The sequence below is a fragment of the Pleurodeles waltl genome, chromosome 11 (genome assembly GCF_031143425.1).
Source record: "Pleurodeles waltl isolate 20211129_DDA chromosome 11, aPleWal1.hap1.20221129, whole genome shotgun sequence".
Classification (NCBI taxonomy): Eukaryota; Metazoa; Chordata; class Amphibia; order Caudata; family Salamandridae; genus Pleurodeles; species Pleurodeles waltl.
The window spans coordinates 680,305,791-680,329,204 of record NC_090450.1 but is presented as its reverse complement, the minus strand read 5'-3'; the positions used below and the strand labels follow the sequence as shown (position 1 = coordinate 680,329,204).

The following is a 23,414-nucleotide window of genomic DNA, read 5'->3' as shown; positions in this document are numbered from 1 at the left end:
TAATCTAACCTGCTTACTAACGCCTGTAGAAAATAGCTTTTTAGATCACACTGGTGATAGAAGAAAAGCGTTAAAAGAAAAGCTAGCAAAGGGATTAGAGAAACTAACGTTTGCAAATGATTATGCTTATGGTCCAATAAAGACACAAGGCAAATTAGCCGTAGATGCATTACACGTAGGAAAACTTTGTATATATAGGCCAAAATCTGACCATGACACTTTATTTGTGGGAACGAGTGAGTGCAGACATGTGTTTTTGTTTCAGAGTAAGTGGACGTTCATGTTAAATGGACAGGATCCAGCGATCCCGGGGATCCATTACATATGTGGACTTAATGCTTATTACCGTCGTCCAAAGAGATGGTTTGGGACATGTTATTTGGGAATAGTTTTTCCAAAGATTTACCAATTTGATGACTTAAGGAAGTTTCCTAAATTGCCTGAATTACATCATAGTAGACAGAAAAGAGAGACAGCGGCCGCTGTCGTGGGTGATATATTTCGAGCAATAATTCCTTCAGTGGGAGTTATTTTGAATTCCATAAAGATTCGAAAGTTGTCTACTATTGTGGATACCATGCTGACAAACTTCACAGGGGCTATACTCCTGATGGATACTGAACTTGCTGCGGAGAGGGCTATGACTCTTCAAAACTGGCTTGCTTTAGACATTCTTTTAGCGAAAAGTGGCGGAGTCTGTAGGATGCTTAATGAGCACCACTGTTGTGCTTATATTCCAGATAATTGTAATAAGATTAGAAGTATGCTTACTAACCTAACAAGAGATAGTACAGATTTGAAAGAGCTGAAGGAACCTGGAGTATGGAAAAAGGTTGGAAAGGGACTTGCTAAAGTGGGAAGTTGGTTTAGTAATATTTGGCATGGGATACTTGCAAAAATAATAGGGGGAATATTAATTGTTTTAGCTTGTTTATTTGGACTATGGTTATCATGTAGAATTAGTAAAAGAATTATAGAAAATTTGGCAAAACGCAATATGAGGAGGGAAGAAAAGAAAAGAGAAAAAATATTCAAAGCAAAATACGAAAAGTAAAAAATGGGGGAACAAATTGAAATGAAGGAATTAAGAAAGTGAAGGAAAAGTAAAAGAGTGGATTTGTGTGATGACAAGAGTCATCAGAGGAGGGGTTGATGTAGTGTGATTAAAATCTAATAATTAACATGAGAAGCTTGCAATATAATGCTTAGTGAAATCGCATAGAAAATGTAAACGTTAACGCATGTGTATAAAATGTGCCCACGGGGAGTGGCCAGCAATGTATTCGATGATTAATGAAACTGACTAATAATGAGATATTAATATACTAATGTATGATTTGTGTTAGTATTAAGTGTTATGTATTAAGGTTTTGTTAATTAATCACTAGGCCTTAGTTAGCATGAGTCGGGGCCTAGCTGCCCGGTTTCATATTAAATGTGTTTTTCTAACGTGCAGTGTGCTGACTTGCTGAAGGACATGTAGTCGTACTTTTCCAGAAGCTAGAAGATGTGAGTGTAACCGTAGTAAAACTTTCTCATGAGACTCAACTTGCTCAAGGAGACATTCTTGCCGAATGCAACAGTGTAATTCGCAACAGGTACAAGATCATTTGGACTAGGGAAAACAATGGGACTACTGACTTGAGTAACAAATGTCACTTATTCCTCACCTGACATTCTACCCGTTGAAGATGTCAATTACAGGAGCAAATACACTATGTGAGAACTGTTATGGGGTGACAATCGTAAGGAGACGACAAGTAAACCATTGGATGGAGATGATGGTGCGCTAAAACTTGCCCAATTGGAAATTAGGGGACTGTACAACAAGATCAATATAAAATTCTTGAACAAGATGAGAAATCAGCGATTACAAGCCATTACATGCCATTCCGCGCCATTATATGACATTACAAGCTATTGTGTGCCTTTTGCTATTGCCCAGCCACTTTGTTACTCTGCCCAGAGACTTTGCTGTTTGAACTTTGCAAACCATCTTCACTTACTTTGCCTTGCCCGATTCATACTTTCCTCCTTATGAGGGAGGTATTCCCTTTTGTCCGGTCTTACTGATCTTTGCTGTGTTTCCTGGCTGATGGCGAACCAACTGATGTCCTGAGGACGAAGACTGACTCTGTATGCTGACCCATTACTAAGGGTAACTATATGATGATGAAATTGTATTGTCTGTTTGCCTTTTCTTTCTAGGTATCAACTGCTTCTTTGATAGAGACCATAGATAGATGTTTTCTAAATTGATGTTGCTAAATTGTTTTGCATGAAGCCCAACATACCAATGCTAATTCGAGGTTAGTTAAGGAGTTCACTAAACGGACGCAAACAGACAAATGACTGAATCTATGCTTTGTTGAATAATGCGCTAATGGTACTCTGCTAAAGTTAACCCATGTTGACGTCGTGCTATGTTCTAATGTTCATGATCTTTGCTTTGATTAAATCTTATTCGAGTCGTCATATTATGACAATGTTGATGTGTTTCTTGGGTTTGAGACTAATAAACTTGCTAGTAGAATTGTAATCAATAGGGAATAAATATCATAAATCTTACTAAATCCTGGTGTGGTTATTCATGACTGAAAGGTCATGGTGTGTTTCAAGTTTATTGATGTTATTGATTAATTCGATTGATTGCTATTGTGAATATTGATGAGGTTATTGATTATTGATTGACATGTTGACTAGTTATCTCATCTTAAGGAGACTTCAATCAGGGTCAAAAGATTCATCGGCCTAAAACGAGTCCCAGAGTGAATAAATTATCTAGATTGGGAAGTGTTAGCACTCCTGCCACATGTCGGGAGCGGCGCGGCCTACCTAGACTCTTCCTCCTTGGACACACACCAGACCGACTTCCTTGCGGTGGATGGTGGGTGAGACTGCCCGTGTGCCACCTCCCTACCTCTGAAGATCGATCTACAGCCGGACTTACTGCACTGTTCCCTTGCAGCAGACAGCAGCCTATTGTGCGGACTGGCCCCACTAAGGGACAGATGATGAGTGAATCTCCCCATCGGCTTCCCCCTTGCTTTTGAAGATAGCCTAGCAGTTAGGCCTGCAGCACTACTCTTCGAGGGTGGAATGTGACCTGGTTTGTGGCATCAGTGGATGCTTTTGGGTGGACCTCAGCGCTGCCACAGTTCAGAGTGATCTGCACACCGACACCCATCAGCTGGGGGTATGCTTAAGCCCTGAGTGTTCTGGGCCTGGTGAAGGTTGGCTGTAGAGAAGGGAGTGAAGAAGGGGTGCGGGGTCCTATTGGAAGGAAACACACTGTGGGGTACCCTCTACCTCCATTTAGGCTTGTGACTTATTGCAATACATCCCCAAGAGCAGTAGTGCCCTCATCGCCTCAGCACCAGGGTGCTATATAACAAAGACATGCTTCGATGGGCCAGGGCTGCCTCAAATGAACCGCTAACATCACAACACGTACGGCGAACACAGCTTGGCCCTTCTAGACACTTGGACCTAAGGGCTTTAATCACTACAACATGGAGAGGCCCCCCTAGAGCACAGGGCTGAAGGCATACTAGTCACAGAAGTCAGAGTCCTCTGTCCAGCTGCTGTTCTGCCTCTGTTTCTGCCATCTCTGGAACCAGACACTATGCATCACGGTAAGATCTTACAACACAAGCGCTGATGGTCCTGGTCCCTATATACTGATGGTTTTCTCAGAGCACCCTAACTGGGTGGGGCCAAATTAACTCTCCTGCTACCCTCTGGTGGTTCTTGAGAAACGTGCAATGATCCATACAAGGCAGCTTTGGCCATGTTAGCATTCCGGTGGTAAGAAAGACTGCTTGCTTAGGCATATGCTGACAAAGACTTGGGAGAATATGTAGGGTCACTCTTCTGTTATATCCTGGGAGGTCTGCAGCTAGGGAGATACACCTGGACCAGCTCCACTGTGTCAGCCTTCCAAAACCTACAGATGGCCCCCCTTTGGACATCTTAGTCTGTGTGCATGACTTTCAGGGTAAAGAATACATCCTGAGCAAAGCCCGGGATCAGCATCCACTCCAGTTCTTGGGACCTGTACCCTTGCTTTACCAAGACCTACCATCCATCACTCTTCAGAAGAGACACGACTTCCGGCTAGTCACGTGTCACTTGAGGGAAAAGAGGGTCACCTACTCCTGGGGTCACCTGTTCCAAATTATTTTCCAACTTGACAGTAAGTTGTATCAACTTAGATCAGTCAAAGGTGCCTGCCGGGAACTAAGCTTTGAGGAACCCATTCCTGAAAGCTGCTTTGAGCAGCCCCCAGAATCGCTCGACACACAAACAACCACACAGATGGAAGTCTCGCCTGCCATAAGACACTGTGCGCCCAGACCCAGCGACTCTGGCATTTGAGAAAATCAGTCTTGGACACGCTTTTTACAGAAGCCAACAAATCTGGGGCCTAATGATGTTGGGGGCATTTCCACCTTTACAGATGCAACATGTGGGTGAGGAAGATGGAGGTGAGGACGGGGCATGGGGATTTTTATAACCTCATATTACTACATCTGAGCCTCCCTGTAGGGGTGCCCTCCCCCATGGGGTTGTTCTCTGTCTCTGACCTCGCCCATCTGGCCCTCACTCTCAAATATCCATGTTCTCTGGACTGATGTTTGCATTTGAAGATGTTCTATGTATGTTGTTTATTCCTGTAACATCTTGGGAATACCGACTCCTCCACGTATCAAGGTCATTTTCTGGCTGTTGGCTCAATAACATAGGGGTTGGGAATGGAGAGATTGCTTCTATACCACACACCCACATAACCTCTTGACACCTACACCTCTGACTCACTGTCAAGGCATTAATTTTTTTTTGTTTTAATGTATGGGCTCTAAACGCCACTAAGAGACAAGCAGTGCTCGCACTCTTGGAGAGATCCGGTGGTAACATCTGTCTTTTGCAAGAGATCCACTTACTCTCTAAAGGCACACATAGAATGCACTCCTGGTGGTTCCCATGTCAACTCTGGTCCTCCTGTCCTGCAAAGGGGGGAAGGGTGCAAGCCATCCTTTTTTCATGTGATTTTAAATGGGAAATCTTATCTGCGTTGGCAATCTGACTAAGGGTAGGTTAATTTTCTTTTGCACTAGAGAATGTCAATTCTCCTAACAAGAACCAAGAGGACTTCATTGTGAGTTCCTTTGTTACGGTGCTTCAAACCCCTGATGCTGGGGTTTTGGTGGGAGGAGACCTGAACCTGGTCATGGACAGTGACTTAGACCAATCTGGACAAAGCTTTGCCTAAGCTGGGACCTTTTCAACGACTTACCTATACTGGCTCTCTGATTGCGGACCTCATGACATGTGGCGCAGACTATATCCATCATCTAAGGACTACAGATTCTACTTGGCTGACCGCAAAATGAATGCACAAATTGACTATTTCCTAGCGGCTCCATCCATGCTGGAAGTTGTCTCTGAGGCATACATTTCCCCCCGCCCCGTTTTTTACCATGCCCCCTTGTCTCTTTCACTTAAATTGCCCTCCCTTTGACCCAGAAATTCCCATTGGTGCTTGCGTGACTCCCTGCTGCAGTCCCAGACAACCGTTGCTGCTGTCAAGACAACAATTGTGTCTTACATTCAAATCAGTCACAATGAGGTGACTTTCCTCCCCTCTCTTTGGAAAACCCTGACGTTTGTGGTACGTGGAGAGCTGATAGCAACCTCAGCGGCTGAAAGCCAACGCCAATGACGTTAGCGCAGTGCCTTTGAATGGTCCGTTGCTGAGCTTGAAACCATAGACAAGCACACAGGAGCCCATATGGTGTGGAGGGAGCTAGAGTGAACCCGGCTTCTCCTTAAGCATCTCAACTTAGATAGGGCAGAGTATGCTATGTTACGCCTCAAACGTGCATTTTATCTGAGCAGTCACCAGTGTGGTCAAATGCTAGCACACTGATTGTGCAGCAAGATACATTTGGGGTCTGTGAAAACAATCTGCACTGGCCATGCCACTGAAGTAAGCTCCACTGAGGGAATAGCATCAGCTTTTCGGGACTTCTATGGTTCTTTTTATGCCGGTACTGATTGCTCAGGTAACGCCCCAGTGAGTTATCTTGAGGATATTCCTCTCACCTCTTTACCTGCAGCTGAGGCTTCGGCTCTAGAGCATCGATGAGGTGATTCCTCCAGAAGGCTGGCGAAATACTGTTGACGGTCATGGCGGCGGACGGCTGTAAGGTGGCGCTGCTGTCAGCAGCAGCGTAACGGCAGCAAAACACCGCCGACCGTATCATGAGCAATGATACGGCCTGGTGGTGTTTTGCTGGCGGACGCTGCTGCTGGCAGCAGCGCAGCGTCCTGTCTCCTGCTGGAGGATCCCTGTAAGCAGGTAATTCGGGTTCTCTGACAGGAGAGGGGGTGGTGTGTGAGTGTGTAGGGGTGTTGTGTGTGTGTGTGGGGGTGTGTGTCTGTTTTGTATGCGTGCATGCGGGTGTGAGTCACGTTGAATGAGTGTGTGAATGACTGAATGTGAGTGTACGTGTATGTTGTGTGTTGTGGATGCGAAAATGTATGTTGGTGTGTGTCGGCCGTTACCACCCTGGCGGACGGAGTGTTACATTGGCGGTTTGGCTTTAGCCAAACCGCCAATGTCATAATTTGGGAAAAGGTACCACCAGCATGATGACAGTACCTTTCCCCAAATTACCGCCGACCGCCAGGGTCGTAATGAGGGCCTTAGAGTTGTGGCCACCTTCGCCTATCATGGATGGGTAGGATTGCAGTGGTCAAGATGACGGTTCTTCTCCGCATCCTATCCTATTTCAAACCCTGCCTCTGTCCGAGATACACTGTCTTCAGCTGGTGGTCAATAAATGTATCTGGGATGGCAAGAAACCCTGGTTGCACAAACATTTTAGATATTGTCCAAAGGGGGGAAGTGAGCTGGTGATCACTCACCTGCTCCGATATTTCCAGTGGCTCAGCTCTGCTTTATTGTGGAATGGAACCACCTGCTCTCAGAGAAGCATTGGACATTTTATGGATCAAGCGGTTGCATGTTCCCATATATGAAGGAGGTGTGGCTTACCCGCAGACATAGGGCTTGGGGCCTTTACTCCTCCCCGGTGACTATCTCTACACTATGAGTGTGGGACTCAGTAGCGATCAAGGCTGGCCTAGCAACATTTCCTTCCCCTATGACCCCAATCCTGGCCAACCCAGATTTCCTTCCGGGTATGCAACCCGAACAGCATCTTTGATGGCAAGACAGTGGCTGCAAGCGGCAGGGCTCTCTCTTCAACACTCAAGGGCTAATACCTTTCGGTCAGCTCAAAACTGACTATTCCCTACATGATGCTGACCGGGTTCGTTATCTCCTGCTGCGTCATGGGTGACGGGACCCAAGTTGAGACAAGAAATGGGATGACCAATGACCTTCTTTGAGAAATGGGCACTTCTTAAAACAGACTACAGACGCCTCATATCAGAACGGTACGCTCCTCTGGGAGGGAAGCACTCCACAATCAAATCTAAAGAAATACTTCGATGGGAAACCGAATTAGGAGGATTCCTCTCCACTAAAGACTGGGTGGACATTTTTTACAGGGTTCACCACAGAGCACGTAGCATGTCCAGCACTGAAATGGCATACAAGATTACTTCTCACTGGTACCAGACCCCAGCAAAACTTCAGTGGTGGAAGCCAGGCAGCTCCCCAGATTGTTGGCGGGGTGTGGTGGCACTGGAACTCTGCTACACCTCCTATGGTACTGCCCCAAGGTTACCTGTTACTGGGACCTAGTCCTTCACAACATTGATACTGCCTTTAACACCTCCACCCCTAAGTTCCCAGCTTACACCATTTTAGGTCTTCCCAACCCCCTGACTTATCCTTTTCACTCTCTTAAAGGAAGACAAATGGCTCTAAGTCTGGGGGCACCGTACCAGACCATACTCCCTCTATGGGGCACAGACAAAACACCAATCGCATCTTCTGTCTACACAAATTGTGGTATATTCTGCAAATAGAAAAACTATGCCCTGCAATGCAATTAGGCCGCTCCGGATATGCGGACATGTGGGCCCCCTTCATTAACCTTCTTTCATCTGAATTTCGGGAGCTGACGTTCCCGACATACTTGAAAGTACTTCGCCTGATCCCAGATGCACCTCCACTAGAAACCTAAGGTATCCTTTTCCTTCAACCCATTTCCCCAACCAGCACCTCGTTTGCTATATTGACACTGATATTGACTACTCAGCCACTGACAGATCGGAACTATGGGTTGGGGAGGGATATTGGGAGTTCGTGATTTGTATGTCTTGTTTTATTCTATATGCCTAACTTATGTTTCCGGCTTCCGGGTTGTAAACTGAAGCTGTGTACATTGTGCTTCTAGTTCTTATGCTATCATCGCAGCTGGCCCATTGGGTTGTAGGCCACATGCTGTGTACGTACGAAATGGCTGTAATTTCAATAAATAGAATTATTCCTAAAAAATCACAAACGTTTTTATCTCTTTTGTAAATACCTGAGCATGATTTTTGTTAAAAGTGGTACCAGTAATTCTCTGCAAAGACCTGGAGTTTGAAAATGCTGCCACAAACCGCATATTACATTTGGTTCTTTTATGTAAGTGTCTGAAACACATGAGGGAGTCACCTGTACTTTAAGTGCATAATAGGGATTCTTGTTTGATGAACCATAGGCCCTTGCATCTGAGCTTAATTTGCAAAAAAAAAAAATCAGTGCCGAGGCCCAGAGTTTTGTTCAGAAGCCAGTCAGTGTTTTCAAGGGTCAGGTGCCAAATACCAAGGCTGAAAAGCCTTGATCTCACCTCATGCCTCTTTGCTTCATCAGCAGATACTCCTTGCCTCCTTATCTCACTCTTGCAGGCTCCTTTCCCTACCTGCTTTTCCTCTCTGCCAATATTTTTTCCATCTTTTTCTTCCTCCTTTTTTTCCCACTGGCATTTTTTTCTCTAGACCAAAATGTGTCCAGGAAAGCAAGTGCCGGTCTCCAAAAATGAGTGCTGGTCTGTCCCACCTACTACCACCGGCTCAAATGAAGCATTGCTCTTACCTGTACCCAAACATGTGTTGATCCATGCACTCAGCTCTCACACACACACTTCGTGTATTTATCTTTACATAGTCTTTCTTCTTGGAATGCCTGGTTAAATTCCAACACCCGTGCAAACCCCTGATCGCCTGGTTGTCAGAAATCTACGTCTATCATACAATTACGACAGCTGGATTTTTGCCGACAAATATTGACAGGTCCAGCAGGTCAAATCTGCTGAATTATAGGGGGTGAATACATCTTTGGTAAATACCGGGGAATGCAGATAATAGAGGGGAAAGCTCCAAAATCTGCACGTTACTCCGCATTTCAATGAGAAAACTAGTAATTGGCACTGTTTATCGCACCTCACAAATAAGGTGCCCCAGGGTATGCTTGTTTATGGGGTGTGGTGCGTGTATGTAATCAAGGCTTAGGTAGGAATCCTATTATATTTTCATGCATTTATTCATCCATGCACCTTACCCGCCCTTTTGGTAATTTTTATCGATTTATGCATAGATCTCTCGATTTACTCTTAGAGCTGTCAATTGGACTGGGATGAGGGTAAGTATGGGTTTCATTTGATTTTTCCTAAAACTGGCTAGTCATGTTCACCAAAGTACAAAAAAAAAATACATCAGCGTAGCAAGGTCAAACTGATTTATTGAACTTTGTATTTTCTGCTGCATGTAAACATTGCATGAAGAGTAAATGTGTCTTTCAGTCGGCCTTGGTACAAGCACCCCGTCCACACGATGTTGTTATGCGCTCTTGCGCCCATCAGAACATTTCATCTTCTAACTTGCGAAGTTCGATAGTGCAGACATCTTGAACAGGCTTGAGTGACCGGAGAGCTGCATGGTAGAAATTCGGCCACCTCACACTTAGAACAGATGTACCCCTCCGCACAGTCCTATCTCCAAGAACAGGAACTTGGCTCCAGCACATCCACCTGCGCCGATCTCCACTCTTTGTCGGGCTGTAATTTAAAAAGCAAGGGTGAGCTATCACCAGAAAAACTATTATATTTTCTCAATAAGTTCGCAGAGAAATTGTATGGACTGGGGAACCCTATGTGCCCGAATTACATACACGACACAACTGCAGGACTCATTTTCAGTGGTGTTGCTACTAATAGTGCATAAAAATGCAGTGGGATTGCACCCCAATTATGGCGGTCTTTCATGGCCTACCCAGAGGGGAAGGAGCCCATTGCCATTTCTTGCTTTAAAGTCTAGGGCGCCATTGGTATGCTACTAGTGATTCTGTATTGTCTTCACCAACCAGCCTGTGTAAAAATAACATTTACCCTGACTGATCATGATAAAACGTTACTTAGCTCTTGCATGGACGTGAACTGTGGTTTTTGGACCACCCAACCAATGATACTGTCCATTCAGTAGAAGCAAAATTGTCAAACACCAACGTACCATACAGTGTAGCATAGATACTGGTCCTCACAGGTCATAATTCCTGTTATCTACCACCAGCCAACAGATATTATGCTCTATCTCTTCTTTAGATCCTAAACCGGAGGTGATGTCAAGATTACTTAGTGATAATCTTTATTACTCTGAATCCTAGTCTTTCTCAAACCACTTCCTCTTGTGTATGTCAGAACTGGAGGAACAAGATGGACCGGGGGCAATGTTTCCTTGGTTGGCTCCATCCAGCATCAAATGTAATTTATTATTGCAGAATTATTAGCATAGGTACATTTTTCCTTTAATTTTGACAGTTTGTAGCATTGCTAGGCTCAAGTTAGGAAAGGGATTATTTACTCTCCCAGACCTGTTCTGTTAAAGATAACGTTTTTTACCCCTTCAAGAGTAAATCAGGCTTGCTCCCCTGTCCTGGCAAATTCTGTGGTATGTCCCAGTGTCAGATTTACCATTTGCTTGCATTTGGCACACAGGCTACCTATCCGAGCAAGCCCTAGTGTGTGAAGTTCAAGTGACCAGCCGGAGGGCCTCGTCCTAATGCTCCCAGATCCCACTGGGTCCCACTGTTAGCCCTGCAGTTCACAGCGCTGCTTGTGAATCACTTTGTGTTTCTGAATTTTGCATGCACTAATTGGGAAGTTAGAATAACATTACATTTGCGCCTGCAGAGCGGCACAGTGCGCAAGAAATCCGCAACGCTTATAACAAACTTTTCACATCAGAGAGTCACAGTATTCACAAGATTGTTTATTTTTAGTACTGTCTATAGTGAGGGCCGCTGGAATTCTGGGAAATGGGAGGGCCAAATTATGCAGAAGGGTTAACTAAATTATGCAACAAGAAAAGACAAGTTATGTGGCATAATGTGGCACATTTTGTGACATTACTACTGTATTATTTTGTCTTTTTTACACGTTGAAACTGTTGGTAAACTCATAAGTGACAGTTTATGACTCAAATACAGCAATAGGCAATTGAAAGGTGACCTGACGACTTGTACGAATGCAGCGTCGTTAGTAACTTTTGATCCATTTGAGCTAGAAACAATACATATTTTTTTTAAATTCAGAAATTGTGCAGCATATGATGAATTATATGGCAAATGCGACACATCTATCATTATACGGAACATGCCACTGCTGCACAATCGCATACTTTTAGTTGCCTTCCCACACTCCTTCAGTTTCCTGACACTGTGAACAACTGTTATTGTTTTCAACCCGATGTTACTGGTATTCAATTTAAAGACCTAGATTGAAACACTGAGCTGTTTTCTCACGGAAATAAAACATGTCTTGCTAGTTATTTCAGGCCTTTGCTGTAGGTGCACTCACTAGCTGAGATAAATTTCTGTTCTCTTGAATGCATTTGAATATGGACGCTGTCTTGTTGCCAAGACGGGTCTTGGTGGTTCTGGCTTGAGGCCTATATCAAGACACTCTTGCAAGGAAAATATACGGCTTGGCCTATTTATTGTTTTTGATGCTTCCCAAAGGCTCTTTAAAGCAATTTCAACAAGATCCACCCTGGCTCTCCTTACTCCGCCTCAAAACTCCTCCTGTAAGCACATTTTCCTCAGATCTCACATTTTTGTCCTGACTCGTCTTTTCTTCTCCTGGTAAGTGGGCACCAGCTATCTGCTGGTGCTAGCTCACACTGCCCCAAGATTCGCTAGTGTGATGTTAATGTTTTCTATGGTTTTTGGCTGCAAGATGTCTTCATGGGGTGACAGTGCTTAATTAGCAAAAATCATACAGTGCAGTGGTCCAAAGCTTTTCATAGAAGCCTACAACTGCCTCTCAAATGCTTGGGTTGACAATAACCAAACTGTCATACTGTCATTCTATCTCTGCCGCTTTCTTCCACCGTCATATATATCCTGGTTCTTTATCTGCCTAGTACAGGCTCTTTTTCATGTTTTCTCCCTTTGCACTGTTTTCCTGACTTCCCCATTCTCCTTTCTCCATTTTCCCCTTTTGCTCTGCTATTTTGAGGCAAAGTCTGATGGTGACAATAAGTAAAAGTCTCCAAAAATTAGTCCTACCAACCACCTGGGACCGCCTGCACAAAATAACTGCTGGCTGACAGCCTTCCTAAAGGCTTTTTGTAAACAGCTGGTTTCAGCAGGCCTCAGTTCTGGAAAGACAAGCTCAGTAGTTAATCTTTGAGAGACCCACAGCATGAGAAATATTGAGCTGCCTAGCTGTTTAATAAAAATACCCATTTGTTACTATTTAGGTGCAAAGTAAGAATCCAGTTTGTGGTGGGTGCCCTAAAATATTCATGATTATTATTATTCTACCATTCACTTCTCTCTCACCACTGATGTTGCAGCTCACCCTTACAGTGCTGAGAGGCCGAGCCCCTTCTCCAATGGCATCACCACCCCATGGACGCTCTCATTTTCAACTCCAAGTGTCAATTTCCTTGAATCGTCACCAGGATCCCTTTCAACCATATTAAGATAACAATATGTTGGTTTCCAAGAAGTAATTTTCCTTGTAATCAATGATCTACTTACGCTCGTACTCAACAGCCCAGTAGGTGGGGACACCCCAGCAGAGGCCCTGGACTGCACCACTGAACTGTGACAGGTTGGAGACTTGTTCATCGGTGATCTGGTAGTGCTTTTGCAGAGCCTTCAAGTCTTTCTTCTTGTCCTGTTGAATGGAAGGGACAAAGAAATCGATCAAAGAGAAACTGGTGGCAGATGATATATGATTGATGCCGGACAATAGACCGCCACATGTAATATATATTGGGGACAACAGAGGTTTTGTTGGCCACTGATACAATATTATTGCTGAGGATCAGATATTGACAGCCAGTGCGATATTATTGGGAATAGGTACCATATGATTGATAACAAATAAAATATTTCTGGCAGAGACTTTCTACAGTATACAAGATATTATTGTTGGCAGAAAAATATAACGTAAAATAAGATGTGATTGTCAGCAGGTAACATAATAATGGCAGATAAGGTTGTGATGGCAAATAATATGTTAATGAAAAGGTAAGAAATTGATGATATTGGTCACCCTAATAAGGCATTATTAAACATGGCTTTGAGACTGGATGCAGATTTACTTTCAAGCGAGTAGCACCTTATTAGGGAAAATTAGAGTGCATCTGATTGAGCAACATGGACAGTATTTCAAACATAAAAATGAAAAAGTTGTGGTCTTTAGGAATGTTGCATTATACTTTCAGCCTGTTCAGAGGAACTGGAAACAATAAATCTTTCACCCCAGTAATTAAACAAATAGATTGGTATAAAAAGGTAAGTGGAAGATTTTGTAAATTCCGACTATGCATTAATTGTTTTCTAAATGAGACTAAATAGCTTTTTGCATGCATATATATATATATACACATATATGTGTGTAGATGCATATAGACTATGAAACTCAATCGTTGGAAGTAAAAAAATAATGGCATTTGAATGGAAAACAGTTAATGACATTGTTAAATGTAGGAGTGGAAATTGAAGAGGTAAAATTATATTCATATCTGGAGGCTGGTAATACTCCTCAATAATATTAGAAAACGTGCGATGAGAAATTACATAACATTACTTTATTTCATACCGTGTAGCTAAATACGTTTAATGTATTTTATGATGGCTGCTTCGTGTTAGTGTATATGATTTATCTTTCCCTCTGCTCAGCAGTGCGATTTCATTGATTGTAGAAGCTTGAGATCTGTGTGTGGTTTAAAGCATTCAATTTCCCAAACTCCTGTAAGAATGACTGGAATTAACAAAAATGTGATTATCTTAGAAAATATGCTTTTTCTATGTCTGATTTAAAAACGGCTCAACCATTCCCATTTTTGGCCATGTTTTGGGGGAAATTATGAAAAATTTATATTTGATTAATAAATGTTGTATAACTTCAGTAGATTTGCTGTTGAGAGGTATGATAGGATTTAAATACTTCAGAACTCTTTGTGGGCAAAATCAAACAGAACTGCTTTGAATGATCAGAAAACACATGACACATGCCAAACTTACCCTACTGCTGTGAATAAATTCTTCAAACCGGCCAAGACCTGGGAAGGAGCTGAGGTGCATATGGGCAACTACACAGATACCTTTGTAGGGCATGTGGTAAGCGATGATGTTCTGTAAAGAGAAGAAAGTAAGTAGTGGTGAGCGCCAGATGTCTCTTTGATGTGTTATCAGAATAATGTTGTCCGAATATCTCCTGACCTACATATTGTGTCCTAAATATTGTTCACAAATATATAGCCCATTTGAAGTTAATGAAAGAAAATTTACACTCAATAGGCAATATTTTTGTAAATGATTTTTAGGACATGATATTTACAACAAACTATGTTTCTGACTATAATATTCTGCCACACAACCACCTGTTGCATTTGAGAGGTTCTGCTAGCCCCTTTACCCAAAGCTGTCATTTTACCTGCCTAAGTGTCTTGTGTAGTAACAATTAGCTCAGGAACCACACCCGATGTTCATAAAAGTTACTGTGGGGAAGGTGGACAGCTCTCGTACTGGGATTACAAGCATTGAAACTTTGAGGCCTATTAGCGGGTGCTGCCTTAAAGGAGTTTTTGGGGGTGGTCTACCTTTCAGCTCAGTAACCATAGCAGAAGCCTCTTAACTGTGTTTCGGTTCATAGCTATGGTCAATGATTACAGCCTCTATATATAACAATGGGAACAGATGCTCAGCTAGGCTTCAGTCTTACCTGGCTATAATCCAGAACGACGTTGCTTGTGTGACGTCCAGAGTAGGCGTTGAAATTAACCACATTGACTTCTCTATTGATGTTCACCGTCTGGTAGACACTGCCTCCATCATTTCCCTGGTTTATAATCTGGATTGACTATATAGAGAAGATACAAGAAACTGTTGTGAACACCAAATGTAGGTCAAACACAAAGCTGAGCAATTTAACATTTGGACCTCAGTGAACTGAATTTAGAGCTTTGATTACTTTACATAACTAAAATGAATGATCTCTTTGTCTCCCTGTTCTTTTTTGTTTTGCAGTGTAGCACGCATGGATGTAATTTAGGGGTCGCCAGAGGTGGCAGCTGCGAGCCCTGGCTTGCCCTTTGCTACCCCTGGCACTGCCTCTGCGACCCCTGGCTTCAGAGGTGGCAAATTCAGTGCCTGGAGCACAGTGGCAGCTCGTCCTGATGGACGTCAGTTAGGGCTCCGCTCTCTTTGTTTTCTGTCAAATTTTAATTACACTAATAGTGAAAAATAAAATATTATTCACTATTAGAAAAATACAAATGTGAATATGCCCTTCAATGGCAGCTGAGGAAAGTAAAAATGCTTTTAAATGTATGTTGTGTGCGGACTCACAGGTGAGAGTGTGTGTGTGTAAGTGTGAATTTGAGTAAATGTCTGTGAACGAAAGTGGAGGTGAAAGGGCATGTAAAGTCACTTCCTCTACCCCTGTTATTTTGGTGAATTTTCGCCCATGTTAGCACGTCTGTCGTGTACATCTGCAATTAAGGGATGAAAACAGAACTATAGGCAGCAAAATGCTTCCAGATTGGTTGGGGTAAATAAACTGATCTGCAATAAACCTGATCAAAAAAATTGCTAATTTGCAAATATGGCAGTTCAAAAATGCTATTTGAATTTCTTTGTCTCCAAGTGCCATTTGTGCAAGCAAAATTAATTCTGTGAACAAGAACTGGGTATTTACGATTAGAAAATGTTGTTTCAGCAGCTAATTCAAATTAAGTGTTCAAAAGATGTGTAAATCAGCGACCTGTGATACATGAGCGCTTGGCACACAAACAAATATGCAAGGATTTCCAGCATGAAAGGGAAAACTGCATCTTGCCTATGGGAGAGTGCCCTATAAATTGATCCACAGGCAGTTTTTCAAGCCTTTTTAAGTAATTTGCATCCCTACTGTAGTAGTACACCAAAACGACCTAGTAGATTATGTACTATTGTTGTCCTTTCGTAGATTACACAGCAGCTTCTTTGCCTTCGTTAATAAACACCACTCCTACATTAAAAATTAAATGTTAGCAAGAGAGTTTTTCCTTCACAGCAGTTTCTCCCATGAAAGGTCACTTCGAAATATGTCAACATGGCTACAGCAATTGGAAAACCCGTCAAGACTACATTCATATTTACATATGTGTGTTCGAGCATGCTATTCTAAGAATGACATTAATTTAGATGGAAAAATAATTTTGTGCATATTTTTATTTGAAATGAAAAAAATATGTATGCGCCCTCTGCTGTGTGCCAACAGAGAAGGTGATAAGGGAAGACACGCGATGAATGACGACATATTTATTTTTCTAGATAAATGAAGGCACAAAGGTGCGAATGAATGAGAGAACAAACTCGTGCATTTAAATTGCACATCTCTAGAAAACCAAGCATCTTTGTCCCCTCACAACCACGAGGGTGTATTATTACTGAAAAGTAGGTGTCAAAAATCGGACAAGCAGAAGAAAAACATCCCAGTGCACTCTGGAGTCCAGTGACTTTAGCAACACTGAAAATAATAATATAATCTCGTTATATTTCCTCAAGCTGTCAGTAGACAAATACCGAAGGATGTTACTCCTTTTTACCAAAAAGATGCAATACGTTTTTGATAAAAGCTATTTAAGGCGGGGGACTCGCCCCTCGTGATATGTGTTTGATGGCACTCGAGGGCGTAGCTTGGTCAGTAATACTGGGGAGAGGTTGAGTTTCAGATTTTCTTACAATCAGGCTGGCATATAATATTTAAATACATTATACGACAAGTAGGGTGAATGGGAGGGACGTAAGGGGCAGTGGAAAGCAAGAGGAATGTGGAGTGGTAGGGTTACTAAGTGAGGGAAAACACAATATTTTGTAAAATTACCAATATTTTTGACAACTTTAAAAACTAAAATGGAGAGAGGCTGTGTGCTTTTTTACCTGAATACAGTATATGTAACAATTTCTGGTGCAATCCGGGAGACATCATAACATATCTGACTGAAAAGCATCTGTACCCAACTATTTATCAGAAAATGCATATATTAGGGGGTGTAGCACCCCACACGCCCCCTCTGAAGCCATGCCCCTGAGGGGACTGTGAAGATGGTATAATGTTTACATGACTGGGAAAGCCTGGTCAACCTAAGGGCAACCAGGAGGTTCTGCTAGAAGAGTGTGTGTGTGTGTGTGCGTGTGTGTGATTTCATTTTCATGGGCACAGAATGAGATAGTTCCAGGGCTTTGACCTGCAGTCTGCAGACCTCTGAAGAAGAGGGGTGGTGGGTGAAGTGAACCCTTTAAGGAGTCCTCTCTGGGGGGGGGGCACTAGTAGGGGTAGAAACAGGGCCCTTAGGGACCCAAGGGGTGTACAGGACCACACCAGGCATGTCCATACTGAGCAGCAGTGGACACCTTCACTAGAGGTATCCTGATCCCAGTCCATCTCTGCACCGTAGGGTGGCTCTGGAGACGAAGGGGAGCCAATGGGATCCCCAATCTCTCAATATTCTCTATGTCCACACATTGGCCCTTCTTCAGACGTCACCCACAAAGAGGTGAGACTCCATTATTCTCAGTCAGGAAACTTCCGGCTTTTTTCCTTTACGGAACCCAGCAGCAATTGTTCTCCCACATCACCTGACACGATCCTGTACCTCACCTCCTGCTTACTAAGTACACCCTGGGGTGAAGTGATCGAGGTGCCCTAAGGAAACCTGTTGGAGGACAGGAGTGCCTTGGTCCTGGGTGGGAAGCGTAAGCAAGTGTGACAGAATACTACACTAAGTCAGTCAGTAAAAGTTTTCTCGGCATCGAAACTTCACATGATTTTCGCCAGCTGCTGACTGGTTTCAGCCGAAAATGGGTTACAGAAAGGAAAACTGCAGCCGAAAGGCATTTCCTGCTTGAATCTGTCTCCTGCCCGATGCAGTATTATCGAACCAATGTGGTTGTGGTTCATTTATCTGTGTGTTGTGGGGTTTTTCCAAAGGGGGTGAGTGCAAGAGGGGAGAGGTAATGGGCGGGGAGAAGGGAGATGGAAAAAAGAAGGAACAAGCGACCAATAGGATGCACATTTTGCTTCATGAAAAGGCGTTTCCATAAACCTAAACACACAAAAGAAAGGTGGGCTCACACGCCATTCATCTCGAAAGCTTACCTCATCAGCAAGAGCTGGTCCCAGGAAGACTCCCAGAAGCACCCCGACCAGGATCTGTGATGAAGAGGGAAAAGTTTAATGTCAGGATTCAATTGATCAGCACCATAATCAGTCATGATGGCCGACAGCTCTACTAGCCTTTGCAGGGCATCTTCCCTAGCACTGCCCGCCTCTCAGCAGCACCACCTTTTAATACAATGTCATATCAACCCATCAGAGCATCACAGCCACACGCGAGTAACTTTCCTCATTCTTACTAACTTTTCTGGTATGTGACTGACCACTCCAGGGCTCTATCAGCATCTCAGAGGCACTAGGTGACGTCTGACTAACTGTCCCCAGCCCTATCAGCTTCGCAGAGTCACCTGACCGTGACACAGACACAGCCCTCCAATATATATATATATTCACATATATATATATATATATATATATATATATATATATATATATAGTTATATAATTATAGACACCATTAAGACATTCACCGATGCATGTTACCCAGCGCTGATGAGGCTCCTGTGGTTGGGAAAAGAAAGCCGGAGGGAGCCCCAGATGCAAACACTGAACGCTTTTTCCAAATGTTTCACTAGATTGCTCCTCGTTCTGATTGATTAAGTAAGTCCTAAACGGGCAGAGAAAGTGTTTTTGTGCCCAATTTTACATTGGAAGTTGTGCGAAGCTATCGCAAATCTAACACGTTTTTCAAGCGCAGATATCGTCAAGAAAATCCTGGAGAATTTTACGCAGGAAAAGCTGATAAGGAAAAGGGAATATCTGTGGTAACTGGCTACGCACAGAGTGATACTGCAGATTCCCGCTCAGAACTGGGAGTTAAAACAACATTAGGAAAAATCGCACCATGCAGTATTAGTATTTACTAAGCATTATTACCCCACCCACAAACCGAGCCACTTAGAATAAAGGTCTTTGACTCTTAAAAGTCCAAAAGCTGCCTTTATTCTCAGCTCTGTGTCAACAAAATCAGGACTGTTAATGTTTTGATATCCTTATTAGAGAAGATCCTAAAATAAATGGACAGAGAGCAGAATCTATCAACCTAGAAAAAGTAAGGTCACAGGCATGTCTAGGTTTCACTATGCTAGCCTGTAAAACTATTGCAACAAAATAAGTAACAAGTTTCATAGTGAATGATACATTTAAAGAACTTTGTGATGTAGGATATGGGAATAGAGCTTTTTCCTAGGTCAGGCCAACCCTTTTTCAAAGATTCTCTAAAACAGATAAAACTCTGAACCATAAAGAAGAAGAATGAGCACTCACCGTTGCTTTCATCCTGTTGACTACGAACACCCTTAGGACTCAATGAAGATGAGGAGCGATGCAAACAAAGCTTGGACTGCCTGATGGTTACGGGCATTTTTTATACACCTGTGCATGATTAAGCTTACCACTCCTGCAAGATAAAGATATTTGCCTATCTAATGAATGTGTGCGTAGCTCAGGTATCAACCAGAATTATTTACCTAATAGGATGGGTTTGGTGTTTTAGTCAGCATCGCCCTACCCTCTTTCCACTCCATAATCGTACATGGAAAAACAGGCAGTTATTAGTTTTGGTCTCCCTGTAATGAAACTGCTTCAATGCTGCATTAACAATACCTTGGCCCGGACCCATTTACACTTCACAATCAGTGCCCGCGCCAGGAGGGGCGTTTGCTCTAAAGCTGTCAAATGTTATGAGGTCTTATAATGATAAGCAGGATGACATCAAACTCTACATTAAAATGTGCAGCAGTGAACTGGTGAACATATGGGGCCAGATGTACTAAAATACAATTTTGCATTTCCTACTAGCGATAAATGCTATGTACAGGGATACAGATTTCCTAACAGCGATTCCTACAAATCGCAAATAAGGAATCCCATTCCATTTGTGTCAATGGGCCGGTTTTGCATTTCCCAAATAGCGATTTCCTATTAGGAAAACCAAGGATGGCAAGGGGCAAAAGGCCCCCCACTGTGAACCCCAAAAATAGTAATGCAAATGTAAAGCAGTCATGTGCCCAAGGGGCATGTGTTTGCTCTAAAGCCATTTAAAAAAGCACTTTGAGGTGCTTTTTGTAAATTGCACATGGTTACCATCAACTTCATGTCAATAAGAATTGCATTTCCTAAATGCTCATATCACATTTAGGAAATGCTTTGTACATCAGAATAGGAATCACAAATAGGTAATCCCTATTTACAATTTCCTATTCTGGGTAGAAATCACAATTTGCGATTTCCTAAAGGCCTTTATACATAATTTCTTAAACGACCCGAAATACCAATTCGAACCATTACATAAATGCAAAACGGCCTTGTACATCTGGCCCTTAGTAAGGAATTTTTTTAAGTCAGACCCTAATGAAGGTCAGCTCAGAACTGGAAGTGAAGAATGTGCTGGAAGTTAATAGATGGTAGCATCTTCTTAGGCCACAGGTGCAGGTGGCTCTGTCAGTAAACTATGAAGCTGTTTCACTTCCTCCCTCAAGCTAGCTGTAGCTCTGGCTGGTAACCAGTGGTGTAAGGAACCCTTGGGAGTTGTCAGTCCAACAAAGGAGGGATCTGGATTTGAAGAGGAATGTTCATTTGAGTGATGAGCAGGAAAGAACAAGGAAGAAAAAAGTGTAAGGGAGAAAGGTATCAGTAGCTAAAGGGGTGGGTGAGATGCAGGGGTAACAAATAAAGATGTAAAGAAAGAAATGGCATGATATAGCAAAACAATTAGTGCCACTGAGCTATTGTGTGCACACATCATTAGGGTTCATCATATGAACAGCATAAAAGGACAACTGTTTTTGAACAAAATTATATTAATTTAAGGCAATAGCTTGTGACGAAAAATTAGCTAATTTATATCCAATGTTGAAGTATGCACCATAGAAATGGTCTATAAAATATATTAATGTATGTGATTTGGTCACCAAAGACCTAAATTGATGTTTACAAGAATATACATAGTTTTTTTTAACAATCTAAAGGGAAGCATCTGTTAATGTTTCGACTCATTGGTCAAGAATCCATCAGGGTCATCATCAGGATGGAAAGTGTATGTAATATTTAGTTGCCACCATTCATCAAAGTTGTCGTAGAGCAATCATGCACAAAGATAGTTCCAGCCGATCAGTGATTAGCCTCAAGTGACCTGTGTCATTTTTATGTTTTTGAAAAACTTATGTATGTTTTCCAAATTAGCCTGAGCCTTTATTAGGTTCATCAGCCCTTGTATTGGCCTCTTCCATTTCCAACCTTGAATCCACTTCCTTCCCTCATCCTTAATGGTCTCCCCTACAACTTAGCTGAATGGTGGGCAACTGCTATATCTTGTTTCCGTCCTGATAGTAAGTCTTTCTAATTCTTAGAGGTCGATGTGTTGATAGATAGTCACCTTTAGATGGTTAGAAAACATGGATAGTCTTGCATTTATCAACAGATGGTATTTGATTGAAAAAAACTATAATATTTTAATTTTCTTCGCCGTTTCTATACTACCCACTTTAACACTGATCACTGCACAGCCTGCACTATTGTTTCTTTTTTTTGCCACCAGTTTGTTAAACTGCTATTAGCTTAGTTTGATCATAAACATGTCCTTAGAATTGTACTCACCGCATGATCTCTTCTGTTATTTTCAGAAGTACTTAGCTGACGTTCAAAAATGACATAACGCTCTTATATACATGTCCGTACGGAATTATGTGCCAGATGTATGAAAATGCAATTTTGCATTTCATATATAGCGACTTCATAAAAATCGCTATCTAAGAGATGCAAAATGCAATGTACTAAGATACCGATTTTCTAACACAATTCTTACAAAGTAGGAATAGCTATTAGGAAATCAGTATTAAGAAATCCAATTGCATTTGAGACAATGGGCCAGTTTTGCATTTCCTAAATAGCAATTTCTTATCAATAAATCGCTATTTAGGAAATGCAAAACCAGGGATAACAATGGGAAAAAGACCCCCGTGATGCACCCCAAAAATAGAGGTGCACCTGTAGAGCATACATATGCCTAAGGGGCATATGGGCGCTTTATTTTATTTAGAAAAAGCACCTTGGGTTGCTTTTTTAGGGTCAAGCGCAAATCGCTCCGTCCCTGGTGGAATCTCTTTGTTGGCTTTTAACCACACCCATGTCAAGCCCATCCGTTTGTTTGGTTCATCGGCTTGCCTTTTAAAATTAGCTTGATTTCATTAGTGAAAGGCATGCATAGGTCATGCCTCTTTCAGTGTTTAGCCCGCCTCGAGCGCACCCGCCAACAACTGAAAACATACAAGGCTCCATGTTTTCCGTATCGTTTCTGCACTATTTTTTCTCTTTATTTAGTAGGTAGTGCAATCTCGCTGGGCAGAAGTCAAGCGCTTTGCATGACATCGATCCTGTTACATGGATATTTGCACTTTTGCCGGTTACATGGATAATTCCACTTTTGCCGGTTATAAGGATAATCACACTTTTTCCGATAAATTTCACTGCAAGCGGAATTCTGTTTCCTTTTGTATGTTTGCTTGCGCTCATGGTGACCGTCCGCTCGCTTATGTGAAACTGTTTTACTTTTCAGTTTATGTGGCAAGAAAAGTCCGGTTAGGTGTTCACAAACTAATAGCTTTAACTCGAGTAAACACGAGATCCATTGCACTGCAAATGCTTGTAAAATAGATTCTATCCGAGCCTCATTGTTTTATAAGGCCCTAGTCTGCTGAGTAAAAACTAAAAGAATTAAGATGTTTACATTTAGATGAGGATGGTGCGCCTCAGGATGCGCTGTGCTATACTCAGTTCAGAGGT

The 23,414-nt window shown here is 42.5% G+C and overlaps 1 protein-coding gene across 1 annotated transcript in view; it reads right to left on the bottom strand.

Annotated features, from left to right (window-relative positions):
- Positions 1-9,760: 9,760 nt before the first annotated feature.
- The window catches only part of LOC138265131 (gastrokine-1-like), a 50,886-nt gene continuing 37,232 nt past the window's right edge, over positions 9,761-23,414 (bottom strand). The window contains exons 2-6 of the mRNA XM_069212672.1: positions 18,615-18,668; positions 15,195-15,332; positions 14,495-14,605; positions 13,001-13,139; positions 9,761-10,016 (exon numbers count right to left, since the gene is read on the bottom strand). Coding sequence (XP_069068773.1) covers positions 9,922-10,016; positions 13,001-13,139; positions 14,495-14,605; positions 15,195-15,332; positions 18,615-18,668 — 537 coding nt within the window. The 3' untranslated portion in view covers positions 9,761-9,921. The remainder of the gene's footprint in view (positions 10,017-13,000; positions 13,140-14,494; positions 14,606-15,194; positions 15,333-18,614; positions 18,669-23,414) is intronic.